General features: G+C 40.1%; 1 protein-coding gene across 1 annotated transcript; it reads left to right on the forward strand.

Moving 5' to 3' along the window:
- Window positions 1-364: 364 nt before the first annotated feature.
- Window positions 365-12,124, forward strand: LOC139726452 (glutamate receptor 2-like). The gene is made up of 11 exons (XM_071637407.1): window positions 365-437; window positions 1,150-1,335; window positions 3,358-3,603; window positions 4,566-4,744; window positions 4,996-5,049; window positions 5,427-5,708; window positions 6,206-6,316; window positions 7,241-7,378; window positions 8,954-9,123; window positions 10,242-10,329; window positions 10,901-12,124. The coding sequence occupies exons 1-11, from the start codon at window positions 365-367 to the stop codon at window positions 12,122-12,124; spliced, it is 2,751 nt and encodes a 916-aa protein (XP_071493508.1).
- The last annotated feature ends 2,897 nt before the right edge of the window (window positions 12,125-15,021 follow it).

Genomic DNA, 15,021 nt, shown 5'->3' on the forward strand with positions numbered 1-15,021 from the left:
CCACATTCGGTCTTACATGACCGCCTGCCTGCTGTCCTTTGTTCCCCTCTTTTCAATTTCCAGCCCAGACAGACAATCAATTCCTGCAGAGACTCGTCTTCTATACTGTAAACTTATGAACTTCTTCTCCCGCCTCTCCCTACTGGACGAAACTTTACGAACAGCACTGCGCATGTCCGTGAAAAATCAAGGTTCTCGTGTGGGACGCACTCAACGCACATCCGATTTGGTTATTGGGAGTTTGCCATAATCTCTACTTCCAGGCTCTTGAGCTCTACCGTAATTCTGGAGAGAGTTACGTTAGCTTCCATCGACATAATCGTTGATTGCCTTTTTTTTTTGGCGGTGAGGTTAATGCCTCAAGATGAAAATCGTTGGCCTCATCGGGTGCTTAGCATCCCTTTTGACTCTCTCCTCCGGAGAAAATATCAAAGTTGGTAAGTCACAATTCATTTGGGATATTGATATTTGTGAAACGCTAAAACTAATCCGTAACAATAGTAGCTCTTATTATCTGACTATGATTTCACGTACCGTATGTGTTGTAGTAAGGTGTCAAAATCCCAGTTTAGAGTAAAGAAAGTAATTATACGGAAAATTGGGGAAAGGACCGCTATAGGGAAGTATTGCGGTGGAGAATTTTAAGTGGAGGGGAAGTAGAAAAGTAAGTGATGAGAACGACTGAGGCTATAATAGGGAAGCTGCAGTGACGATAGAGGTCGTCTCTCTGGTCAGAGAAGGAACGGAGTTTGTACAAGAGCAGGAGGAGAAAGAAGAGGAGGAGGAGAAGGAGGAGGAGGAGGAGAAGGAGGAGGAGGAGGAGGGGATGGGCGAGGAGGAGAAGAAACAAATTAAGGACTATCAATTACCAGATAGCATGCTGATCGATGGTTCTAATGCAGAAAACTAAGCATTACTGTGCCTGATTTAATCGATACGCATTTCATTTCGGAATCAAATCTTTCTGATCACGTACTTTTAGGTCTCTTAAAAGCTTTGTGACGTCTTCACCGGTTCCGTGGAGCTGGTCTGTTTGCAATGTATGTTGTTAATATTGTATTGTTCATTTATCAGTTATCTGTATTACAGCATTTGAGTGTAGATAACGGATGCCCCATCAAATCAAATGACCTCTTCATGATCTTACAGGTGCCATGTACGGTGAGTTCACTCACATCAATGATATCTTCAAGGAAATCCTGACCGACGCGGCCGAGCACATCAATCGGGACGGGACGATTCTCCCGCGTGGAGACCAGATCTCCGTGGTCCACTTCCACAGCGCTACGGAAACTGGCTGGTACCGAGACTCCATCTCTGTGGGGGTACGAGCTTGTGAGTAGCCTTCTGGAAACAATACATTACATAAAGATTAATTTACGGAATGATTGATACAGAAGTGTTCATTAATACTATCTAAAGCTGCTACTATTGATACTCAAAACAATAAGAATATAGAGGATGATACTGATGACCAAGATCATCGAAATTGTTATCATAACTGGGGACGGAAAGTGGAGCCTCTTCATTGTAACTTTAGTCTCTTTTCTCCCACTGCCAAAACTACTGGTATTCTGATCATCCGAGATTTCCCACAGTGTCCCAGGTGCCCTTAGATACTGAGTCATACTGTGTTACAGTGCGTAAATAATGCACCGAACAGAATTCGAACCTCGGGTCTCTTCTTTGAGAGCCAAGAGTCTTAACCATCACACCACAGCGTTCAAAGAGTGGCGTAGGGTTATCGAAAGATGGGGCAAGGAGGACAAAATGGGTGGAAATGGCGCCTTAGACTGACACAAACCCTATCCCCCCATTGACATCATGTATCGGCTATTGGCAACACGCATCCCCACACACTTTGCATCATACATCATCTTAACATCATTATCCACCTTCTCCACATTCCGCCTGAGGGCTGAACCTGAGGATCGCAATGGACTTGTACAACTATTCTCTACATTGTTGCACTATTACCCTTGATCTTCACAGTTCATGTTTGCATTATCACCCCCAACAACCACAACGACTTTTTCTATACGTGATGAGATCTTCTTGGCAATGAGTAACACAAAAGGGAGCTAAGAGTTCCTTCTTTAAGTGATGCCTACTTGATGAGGGATTTGCAAAGGTCCGATGATCACAATGTTTGTCTCTCAAGCGTGACATCTGCCCTCTTTGATCATGACCGAGCATGCCCTGTGCTGGAGAGAGAGATGAGATGGTGCACATGATTGCACACAAGGGCGATGTTTGTGGTGATCTGGCGTACAGTCAAAATTCACGACAAACATGACAAAAGATGCTAATTATAAGAGGTCATGATGAGAGACCATGAAGCAACCAATTGTCTCTTTTTTTTCCTCCATTTTCTATAGGAACGCGTGTTTATGTGTTTAGCCTTGTCTTTCCCTTAGCAGTCAGACGAACACACTGTGTAATTTAAAAATAGCCGTATAGAATGAATTCAATGTCATATTGACATTACTAGAAGACATGACTCTGAGGTCACTTCTTTTAGAGTGCGATTTTTTTCTAAGATTATACTACTATTATTCTATACATTTGCAATTCAGTTTTTACGTACAAAGATATACAGGAAAGTATTTTTTAATTCTTTTTCATTCAAAGGAAACATCTTGTTTTACAACTGTACTTTATGCACTTACACAAAGGTATCGACCATCAGAAATTTAGACGTGTTGATTTAGTTTTGAAAGCATGCATTTGTATATCTCTCTTAGTTTAGTCTTCGTTAACTTTTTACTCCTTTCCAGAGAGGTTCTTACATCCCAAAATTTGAAATATCTATGAAACGTATAAGATGTAACTTATCTACCAGTGAGATATTCATACTCTCAAATGTTACAATATTCTTTATCAATTTACTCCTGTTTCATCAATCAATCATAACCAGATATTATTTAAATCACCTTTATTTCATTCTTATTTCAATTCAATCTTATTCTGAATACATTTCATCCCAATTTAACTATTTCTTCTCATATTTCAAAGTAAATCAGTTACATATGACAGACAAATTCTGATACATACATAATTTCTGGTTTGGTTTATTAGGTTATCATTTCGCACATGGACACTGATCTGACTATCCAAAGCAAAATAACGTCTGTTGCGTCAATAATGACATTTTCTAAAGCATTCTAAATGTTTCTGCAAAAAGAAATTTTCCTCTTTGTGACATTATGTAATCTTGTGTGTTACATGGATTCTATTGTCAGTATGTGGACTGACCCTTTACTATAAAAACAGTTGACCAGTAATCTGTGTAAGTCAAAAGAAAACGTTCCACGAGAATGGTTGCCAATTAACACACCTCTATCCATTCTACATTAGCATGCTCGTTCATTAACAACAAGGATGCCCACGCGCTGATTCTTCCGGACGATGTGTGTCTGAACTGCCAGGGACTTGGCTACATTATGGGTGACGCCTATTTCCCCACGATAGCTACGGACCAGGCCGAGGGGTCAGGCGCCATCAAGATGTACCCCATCACGGAGGAGATGATCGAGCTGGTTTCTGGTGTCATTAAGAACTACCACTGGACCACGTTCGTCCTTCTCTACGATCAGGACACCGGTAAGCGTTAGTGAAAATCAGTACATCCAACATTTGATACATAGTCAACGTTGATCAACATTTTCCAATGTGATAAAACAATCAAACAAACAAACGCCACAACGCCACAACAACCTAAACTGGTATTTCTATATATTCATACTTCATGGGAAAGCAACATTAAGTGATTTTCTTTGTTTTGATTAGTGTATGTTCCTGAATTTATTTGTAATTTGTTTTCTGGACAGAAATGAGCACGAGTGAGAACCATGTGTTTTCTGTGTCGTTGTTTCGCGTTCTGCTCGGATTTTTGACAGCAAAAAAATGTACTTGTGATTTCATTTCCTTGTACGACCTTCTCTCACACGTTTTATTACATGTCACACGCCAGGTAATGTTTTCATTGAATGTTGTTCCAAATAATCTTAGGGACTGATATCATAACTAGTGAACATAGGCAGCATCCTAATGATTAATTACCTATCTATAGCTTATGAGTAAAATACAGACTTCTGTGTTTGTGTATGTAGTTCCACAGGTTGTGTGAACAATCAAGTTCCATATCACTTACTTCAGTTCAGATATACTGAGTACAGGAGTACATACGAGAGTCGGGGGAAGCAAGAAATTGCGGCTCGGCAGGGAATGCAAAACAAGACTTCTGAGTATCAATTTAGTTTAACTGTGATTTGTGTGCGCCGAATATCTTCCAGACGCTAAGATTCTCACAAACATGCAGATATAGTTAAAAACGAGGTTTGTCATTAGAACAGAATACAGTACAGGTGTCCTCATTTACGCGGGGCGTTACCCTGTTACCATGGATACCCTGCAGCGTCACATCGTAATAATGATATCCCAGATTCTAAATAGTATTTCTGGGAACGATACACGTTTTACGTAGAATGGAACTCCGCAATCACGTCAACGTCCTAGGATGTTTTGGGGGCAAAATTTGACATCTTTCATTTCTCTTTTTGAAGGGTACACTATGGTGGAAGAACTGATGAACATGTCTCCTGAAACTGGTTGGATCGTAACACCCATGGTCATCGATCTAGACGATCCCCAGGCTCAGATGAAAGCCCTCAAAGAGATGCCTGTCAAGAACATCGTCGTCTACATGCACGTCGAAGAGAATCTCAAGGTCATTGTCGACAACGTAAGTGGAGTACAAAATGTCAGAAAATTTACTTCGTCGTCATGTGTATGAATTCTTTAAACCACACAATTTCTTTATACTCCGACAGTAGCTTTTCGGTGTTACATACATATTTTTTCGGAGTGTTGTCGAATTCTCATCAAATACTAATAAATCTTGATGTATACAGTAAGAAGGTCGTAATTTGAGGTATTTCATGTTTGCTTTGACGTTTTGTTTCTTCTTTACATACAATTTCTATTAACATACAGGCGTATGAAGAGGGGCTCCTGTTTGATGGCTGGCACTGGCTTTTCGGTAACCCGGTAAGTTTATAAAAATTGGGGTGAAAAATTATTGCTTTATTTTTCCCCACCGACCATCGTACAAATAGCCATTCAATCTATGATGACGTTCAATGACATATTTATCGCAAACGTTTGATATTTGTTGACTGAAAAGGACTGAGAAGTTAACATTTTCAATTTGTTTCCTCTCTTTCACCTTATCTTTATATTTAAAGTAACATCCCGGAGAGTTGGCATTCTTAGAAATCACAAAATATCGGTATATTGTACACATTTGCTATAAATCTTTGACCTCCAATTTAAGTGCATCATTATTTACAAATACAGATAGTGTACCACTATTTCTGAGAGCTGTGTTTGGTTGATAAATGTCCTTTTCACGTGCTCCGTGGCAGAACGTGGCCTATCTTGGCAAGACTTTCTTGGAAACCAAACTCCGCTACAACTCAGCCTTCCTCACGCGATTCAAGATGGAGATGGCTTCCTCCGTGGGTGGGAACTACTTTACCCGTCGACCCACTGCTATCCGGAAGTGGCCGTACAGAGAGCAGCTGACCTACGACTCCCTTCTAGCCATGGGCCACACCCTGTACGCCTACAAACAGGATCACACGTATTATCCGCCCTCCGGCCGCTGTGGAAGTGGGAAGAGCAAGCTGCTCCCTTATTTCTCAAAGGTTCGATCTCGATCTCGATGAGAAGATCACAAATTAACTCAACTTTTCATGCAGATTCATTGATATGGCATTTCCTTCCACCTAACGTGACTCAATCCCTGACATTCTATGCGTGTAGATATACTATTCCCTAGCCTGTAAAAGAATATTATCAATCAACAGAGTAGGTCTGCTCGGTTAGTGCTGAGACTTGCAGATGAATTCAAGATTGAAGATGAATGTATGATTGACAAAGGTCGCTTTGATCTAGACTCCCATGAACGAATAAAAAACACAATGAACATAACAGTTGTGTGTGTGTTTGTGGCTGTGTATGTGTGATGTACAATTGTATATATATGAGATATTTCTATATGTAAAATTCATATAGATAACATCGGCCTGAAGCTATTTGGAAATGTTAACGTTAAGTTCTGTGACTTCTGTGTCTTAGCCAAGATCTGTTTTTTCTGATAATTGCTTCATCTCATCGTTTGATATGTTTTCATACCACTCAGTTTTCGTTTGAGGGATGCAGCGGGGAAGTGGCGTTCGATTCCCATGGCAACCGTGTCAACTACACCATCACCATTTACGTCGGCAAGGACCAGTACCTGTCCATAAGCAAGGTGACTGGACAATCAATTCCATTCAATTCAAGTTCGAATCCGATTCCAGTCTACATATTCTCACACACATTTACAGTAATCATTATGTGTAATCTCACATACAAACATGATATAAGTATACCATAAGTATATTGAATATGAATGTGCATCTGAACACATATAAATTTCTAAACAGTGGTTACAAATCATGCATGAGAAGTAGAGAACATAAAGGTAAAACCATTTCCTTTCTCAAAATAAGTAAAGGGCTTTCGCTACTTTGCAAACTATGCAATAGAATGTGTCTAAAATAGATATGAAAATGAAAGTGCACTCATACGCCTGTGTGCGTGATGGGATATTTGCAGTGCTTAGTATAGTACCACGTTTATACAATGATGAACCTTCAGCCGAGTATATCAAAGGGGCATTATAGAACAGAGCTACACTTCTGAAGCAGTCGAAAAGAAGGATTTGCTGATCAATATTCTACACTTTGTTATCTTTAGGGACTGACTATAAGGGATCATTCTTTGGACCACATTCCAAGATCGAGTAGCATGATGTAATTTGTAGTTGGTGTTTTGCATAACGTGTGATTACAATATTATTATTTTGTAAATGACAGTGATTATAGTGATACTGATTTAATTATGATGAAAGATAATGACCATGCTCATTCTGCTTCTGCTATAATAATGTTAATGATAATTAGAGAGATGATAATGATTATAAAAATACAAAATCAATAGCACGCAATAGTTGTCTATAATCTTATATTCAAAGCTATATGCAACTTCATCTTGATCTGACTACTGTACAATCAGTTGCTGTCCTGAAGGAGCTAGCGCATTAAAAAGCGTCATTAACGCAGGAATATATCATGAATGTCGTGAGTTTTCCCATCTCGACTTATCTTTACTGCTATTTTGTTTCTTGAAAAAGCTGGGACTTTTCACCCAAAACATACACCACTGGGAGGAGAAGAAAGGAACACGATGGCCCGGAAAACCTGGAAAACGTCTTTACATGCAACCTTACCGCATGGCGGAAGAGAGCCACATACACATCCTGAGTATCGAGGTATGTTTTCACCACATGAAGATACGTCATTTTCTTACTTTTCAGCATTTTAATTAAAGCATACCTACACCGTTTCTCCGCCGAAACAGTGTCATAGTCACGTTAGAATACATGACCGTTTATCACAGCACAATACAGTTGTTCAAACTTGAAACTATAGTTTCAAGATCGAGACTTAGCCTGTTCAAGGAAGTTACTCCAATGAAATTTAGACAACAAGCTATTTAACGGACACCTATAGCAATTCTGTAAGTCAAGAGGTTCTGCATACAATAATAGTTTGGACAATATTGGATAAAATTTTCTGTATTTTTTTGTAAATCCTGTCAATACACATATTTTGCTTTCTTATTGACAGATTGTTACACTTATACTCTCATAAGTAGATCGTAGATGTCACTAACCCTTTACTGCCGATTGTTTACTGATCGGCCCTGATGGGCTGATGATTTCTGTCAATGAATTGGAATTAGGTATTTCTTTTGTTCCCTTTTGAGCAACAACGTCCTTCTAACGAGAGGCTGTCGCGTTTTTACACCCAGTTGGCTTTGTTAAATCGATACCATTGCCAACTAAATAAAAAAAAGGAACCAAAAGTAAAACAATCTAGGTGAGTTGAGGTGAAGTTAGGCAGTGTCGACAACGAATCAGCGTCATAATCATAACTATGATTTATAAAACCATAACTTATCATATTCAAACTAATAGAGATCGACTTTGCGAGACTGCGTTATTCAAGAAAGTCACTTCCAATGAAATGCTAACAAAATGCTTGTAACGGACATCTACAGACATTACGAAGTCTAGCGACACCATACATGATAGTCATCAGACAATCACGATGTGAACAATATTTGCTAAGAATGTTCTGTTGTTAAATCCTGTCAATGAAAATGTACTGCGTTCTTTTTGTTAGATTGTTACACTTATACTCTCCTAATTAGATCGTAGATGTCACTAACCCCTTATACTGTCCTTTATTCTAATACCAATTGACCCTGGCGTCCTGTTAAAAGCTGCAGATGAATTGGGTTTAGGTACCTCTTTTATTCCCTTCTGGACAACGACGCTCTTCTGAAGAGGGGCTGTCACACCCCATTGGGTTTGTTAAATCGATATCACGGTCAACTAGATGCCAAAAGATAAAGATAAAAAGGAAAATCTGGGTGAGCTGAGGTGAAGTCAGGCAGTGTATATAGACGAACAGAAATCGCATTGTTAGGGCTGAGCTGTGACTTTTGTCCGTCTACAAATGAAAGTTTAAAATACTTTACCAAGTTTATTGTTCTTTCTTGGAATATCTAATACATGTATTACTCTTTTGCATGGTCTTTCCTATTAGGGGATTGACTTATGAATTAAATACTGTATACGTATGCAACGCAAGATACCATCTAAAGCCGCAATGAGATGGAATTTGAACTTGAATCATGAAGGTATAACGACCTTAACACAACTCGATATCAGGACTTTGGTACTTTTCTAATCAGCCTGATTATATGAAAGATTGTTAGTAGCTACGGAAAATGTTCCAATAAAAAGTTTTGAAATCAATCTGATCGTCTGCATCCTCAGGAACCGCCATTTTTGATGCGCCATGATTACGAGCTGATCCGAGATCCACGACGATACCGGCGCGAAACGCTGGTCGATCTCGACTCAACCTACATCGGATACATCCCCGAGCTCCTGAGGCAAATCAAGAAAGTGTTCGAGGAGGATCTCGACCTTGATTTCACTTACAGGTTGGTCAAGGAAAAGTGTTGTTGGCAGTCAGCTCAAAAGATAAGAATATGAAGATGTCTGTCACAGGTTACATGTTTGGACGACAAGGAAAGGATTATTTGTGACTCAAGATTCAACGAACTCTTCTTCTTCTTCAAAAAAAAAACCCGTTAAGCCTTTTATTTAATAACAGACAGACTCTAATTATAAAAAAAGTAAGTGCAGCGAACTCAAGGCAGACAATAATGCTTAGTTTGTTGACCTTCACGTTTTGAAAATAATGTTTCTTTATCGTCATACGCACATAATCATCACAATGCTACAGTTTCTAATGTATCCTGTGCATTCGTTGCTGTTGTTTTTCTCACTAAAATGCATGTTAGAACGGATGAACAATGCATATAAGGTTTTGTGGCTGGCATTGTGTCAGTGGTGGTGGTACAAATGCGAAAGAAGATTATTCTAGGAACAGCGGATCGCCTACCACAGCTTAGAAGTAGAAAAGCTCTCTGAGGCGTAAATTCAATTAGTTTGTCTGCGCGCCAACAAGGGATAGGGTGGTGGTTAGAATCGAGGCTTTTTTGTTAACATAAGCCATGCCTTTCATGTTCGCACAGGATGACTATAGAGGATAAATGACTCGAATATATGAAGAACATAAACTACCACAGCATTTTCAATACTAAAAGACTATTACATCCAAATAATCTTTTCTCTGATCCCGGTTGATAGCATCTGTGTTATCACAAACACAAACCGTGTACGTGTGACAACTGCGACAAAATTGAATGATGAGGTGACGTCGAGTAACAAGCGCATAAACCCCCAAAACAACAACAAACAAACAAACAAACAAACAAACAAGCAAAACAAAAACAAGCAAAAGGAAAACACAAACAAACATTTATAATAACAGAATTACGATGTACTTGTCCCATATGCTTTACCCATTTTTTTATTTTTTCTTCAAATCTCTTCAAGTTTTCGATCAGGGACTTTTACTCATATACAGAACATGATTCGGGCATTTTTTTTTTGTGCGTACATGACGTGTTTTCTCGAAGACTTCATCGACTGTTACATCTATTTGTGTGTCACGTGACTAGACTTCCCTGAATGCTCCATTTGATTGTTTCAGATTGGAACTCCTTGGTGAAGGAAACTACGGGCAGTATGATCAGTCCACTAGAGAATGGGATGGCATGATGAGGGATCTCTACGATGGAGTGAGTCTTTTCGGTTCTCTCTTACCTTCTAACTTTTCTTTACGTTTCAAACAAACGGGCAAAATGACACTAACGATAGCCAATAAGTGATAATTTGTAATCATCTAATACTCACAAAACCCTTCTTGACGTTGTCAAGTGCCGAATAAACATCTCATTCCTTATGAAGCTAATGCAACATACTTTAGATGAAGAATATGAGAAGAAACGTAGCCTATGGTTTTTCCATGCATAAGATCATCTATAGAATATTGATCCTATTGTACAGAAAATTACGTAGTGAAATTTAAACCAGCACAATGTTTCCTTCAGCTTGAAACGACTGATCTGATTAAAATGTAGTCATGATGTGAAGTGCTTGATGAAGACAAGTAACTGTCGATAGTAAACAACTCCTTCAAGATAAACATATCAATTTTTCAAGGTTGTTATTTGCAGTCCATACCATTGCAAACTGAAGCTTATAACTATTTAGTTTTGGTTTTGAATTATGCTACTCTTCCCTTGGATGTATATCTACCACTCTCTTCCATACTTGCACACTTACAATCGCACTTTCACACTCTTACAGGATGCCGACATCATTGCGGCAGCCCTGACAAAGACCAACATTCGTGAACAGTTTATCGATTATACGTCCGTCTGGTTCAAGAGTACGGTCAAGCTACTGGTCAAGCATCCGACCTATGTCTACCAGCACCCCTTCGTTTTGACCTTCCCTTTTAACATCTATGCCTGGATGACCAACTTTGTGGCCTTCGTAGTAGCGACCATCCTGATGTGGCTCATCAGCCGCCTCAGCAGGAGCGAATGGCGAGCCAAGTCCGAAAGGGGAGAGGTTTCAGAAGAAGTTGGCAACACCTTCTCCCTCTACAACACCATCTACTACATGCTCTCCATCATGGCTTTCCAGGGATACCCGAAGGCGCCAAATTCAGTTTCTGCAAGGGTGTTGACTGCGTTTTGGTTCGCCTACACCCTCATGCTGATCTGGCTCTACGTCGTGCAAATTTCGCCCCTTGTCAAGGCCAACAAGACACCGTACAAGATCCGCAGCCTGTTTGATCTCAACAAACAGGAGCAGTTCGAGTTCGGAGTGGTGCGTAGGAGTCCTACGGCCGATTTACTCAACCAGGCTACGAAAGGCGACAAGCGAACGACATGGACCGACATCCAGACCGGAGACGAGGCCAAGATCGTGCAGGACCTCATTGACGGCGTACGAAAAGTCAGGCGCGACAATGGGCGTTACGGACTCCTATCGGAGTCGAAGATGTTGGACTACGAGGCTCTGAGATGGCCCTGTGACATGCTGATCGTTGGAGGTTACGTCACTATCATCAAGTTCCCCCTGGCTGTCCAGTCCGGCTCACCGCTTCGGGATCAGCTCACGTACGCCATCAAGAAACTGAAAAAGAAAGGTATCCTGGCAAACATAACATCACAGACATTCCACAAGCCTTACTGCAAGAATATTTACAAGCGGCTTTGGCACAAAGAGACGAAAAAGTCTATCACAGGGCGGGATCTGGCGGGTGCCTACTATCTGATGCTCCTTGGCTTTGCCTCTACACTCATCATGTTTACCATCGAAACAGTCTACTTCTACCTGAAGGGAGGTGGACTTAGGCAGATTCCTGAAATGGTGAGGCGCGGGAGTCGTACCTTTGAGCGAGCAGGAGCTGCCTTCCGACGCTCCGACCGAGATCCGATCAGAGGCACCGAGATGTCCGCGGGTCGCGGAATCGGAAGTGCTGATGTCGCCCCGCCACGTGATCAGCGAGACTGGCTCTAGGTCAAAGGCTAAGGTTTTGCTTGCTGCTTCATCAATCTACAGGCATTTTCATGTAATGGGTGATGGAGTTTGACATTGTTTGTTTGCTAACCTATACTCAATCTCTGGGAAAAGCGGGTCTTCTTGTCTGTCTAAGCTTGATTAAGAATCTTGCTGTTTTTTTTTTTAATCAAAATGCACTCGATATGACGTCACTATTGAGTTGTTCTTTTGGAAAAGAAATCACTTAAAGATTAGTTATCAATTGAATGTGTTCAGCAGTCTGTTCAGTCTGTTCCCGGAGCTTGGAAACGTGTAATTGGCTATATGAATTATCAATTCGGATCATCAATCGCAATTAAACATATTATATAGATTGCTCAGATAGCATAAACTCATGTAATCCTCCTCTTACGTCCAGTTCGTGTGTGCTGGGTAAGTTGGTGTTGCTACCGTTTTCTAACTTCCCTTATAACTCGTTGTAGGTGAATCATAGTAAACATCTCCACAGGGAATAAGTTCATTCAGATTAATGTACAGCAATATATGTCAAAAAGAATATGAACCTCGTTTGTCTTTATGAGCAGACAGTAAGCCCCTACATATTGTTGACGAGTAAAGCGATGACAACGGAAAAACAAACAAACAAAGAAATAGAAAACATTCAAATTTCTAAAGACCGAGTATTTTCAGTACTTACCACAAAAAAGTACTATGACTTCGCTTACAATTCAATGAGAGAAAGCAGATATAAGGTGTGTGTGTTCATTTTTCTTAAAATTCTGTAAATGCACTATTTCACACGCACTGCTTTTCAAATCCACCTGAAACCAACACGAATGGACAGTACATTGTGAAAAGCTCAGGACAGACAAAATATTTCCACCTCCTTGGTGTTGCCAACACGGCATGTAATCTGAATTAGAATGAGTAACAACAATACCTTTCTTGGTTTGATGGCAGCTTTATTTAATGCTATCATCGCACGCTCATGCCTGCTTATATGATAATTAAAACATGTAAACATCTTTTCGATTATCAATATACGGCAAGAATATCAGATTTATGACGTCACGTAGTTTACACCAGGTGCATCTCATTACGAATCACAAAGATACATGTAGTTGTGAACACAAACTGGACGATTTTTTAGTGAATAACGTTACTACGCTATCGAGACATGTCCTGTAATTTAGGATCAGACATCCATACCTACAGACAAAGTAAAAGACGTCTTTCCCGCTATAAAATGTTAATCGTTGCTATTTTTCTATCTTGACTGGTTTTTTTAAGAGCAAAAATAAATTTCATCTCATATTACGCAATTTCGACGTTTAGTTATATTTTGTTTGATAAAATGTTTGTTACCCAGGAGTTGTATAGAGAGAGTTGATCATTCCAAGCTCTGAAGCGCCATTTTGGCCACATAGCGAATGTATTCGTGTTACATCACTCAACATTAGGACAAACAATCAAAACAAAAGCACCCCGGACAAAACTACACGGACCTCCTTCACAACATAAATATGCTCTCTCCCTGCGTGTGTGTGTGCGTGTGTGTGTGTGTATGTGTGTGTGTGTGTGCGTGTGTGTGTGCGCCCGCGCCCGCGTGTGTTTTACTGCGAAACATGGAGCAAAGCAATTGCCAACAGTAGCAAATATTTGAATTCCTGCGGGAAAAATCGTATTGTAGGATAAATCAGGAGTTATCAAAGAATATGATTGAACAATTCAACTTTCATAACCAAACTTTATATCTTAATTCCATCTCCTTGTTCATAATGCACCGTAGGCGATCGTATCTTTACCGATCACTAACAAACGCCCCCTCGAATAGTAAAGCCTCCCCGCTACCTGCGGTCACCCGCCGGATAGGGGATCAGGGACAATGACCTGACCTCCAGACACCTACACATTCCGATCAGGTCACGTCAAAAATTTGCTCATTTTCGGCTCAAAAAGACGCTAGTACGTTGACTAGAAAAACGTGCAGGCACATAACCTGTTAGGTTATGCGTGATTTCATGACTTTCCAACCACTATATTCTTGACCCGGAATCTTTTAAGGCTAACATATGAACATGTCGATAAGCTACCAAAGATAACAAAACAAACAAAAAACAAAACAAAAACATGAACTAAATATCAAAGATGGCAGTCAAGTGGCTAAAATTTTCAAGCACAATCTAATTCATCATCTTGCATCAGATGAAATCGGCGGCAAACCTCAAAATTCTTGTATTAGTACTCGAACTCGTGAAAATATGAAAGAGTTTTAAAAAATGTGATCCAATTCAACAGCCTGGACTGACAAGACTAGCACGGCAATCTTACCCTGACTCTTACTCCCCAAACCCCCTACATCAACAAACGCCTGACATTCATCTCCATTTTCTCGAAGTCGACTTGATAGTTTCATGAAACAGGAAACAACTTAAAGAGAGTGATAAAATGGATGCTCTTCTTGACAGGATTTCGAAGCTAAAATTGTGTGGTATTCGTCTTGGACATAATTAGGCCTACATGAAATGATGATTCCACAGTAAACACAGAAAGGGGGCAAAGAGAACTTTCGCTTGACAGCTCGTCTTAGTATATTCTGTAAAAAGGAAGTTCACTCTTGGTATCTCTTGGTATGGCTTGGATAACCCCACAAAGACTACAATATCTTAGTGAGGAAAGTGATTCTTGGAATGTGGTCATCTGCATGAATGCAATTTAATGTGCAGTCTTGTCCTTTGGCATTGAAGGCTTCCCACCTGTTAACAAATGACCTCATTTTAATATGTAGGCCCATTGGATATTCTGCGCAAACGTGTTTTAACTAATACTCAAGCATGTCATTGTGTTATCGTTCTCGGATATCACTTGGAAATAGGGTCGTTTTCTTTGCGATGGAACCATGTTGCATAGTCTCG

Source organism: Diadema antillarum, unplaced genomic scaffold, assembly GCF_040938485.1.
Source record: "Diadema antillarum isolate AM-2024a unplaced genomic scaffold, OU_Dant_1.0 seq00000085_RagTag, whole genome shotgun sequence".
In the NCBI taxonomy this organism is placed as follows: Eukaryota; Metazoa; Echinodermata; class Echinoidea; order Diadematoida; family Diadematidae; genus Diadema; species Diadema antillarum.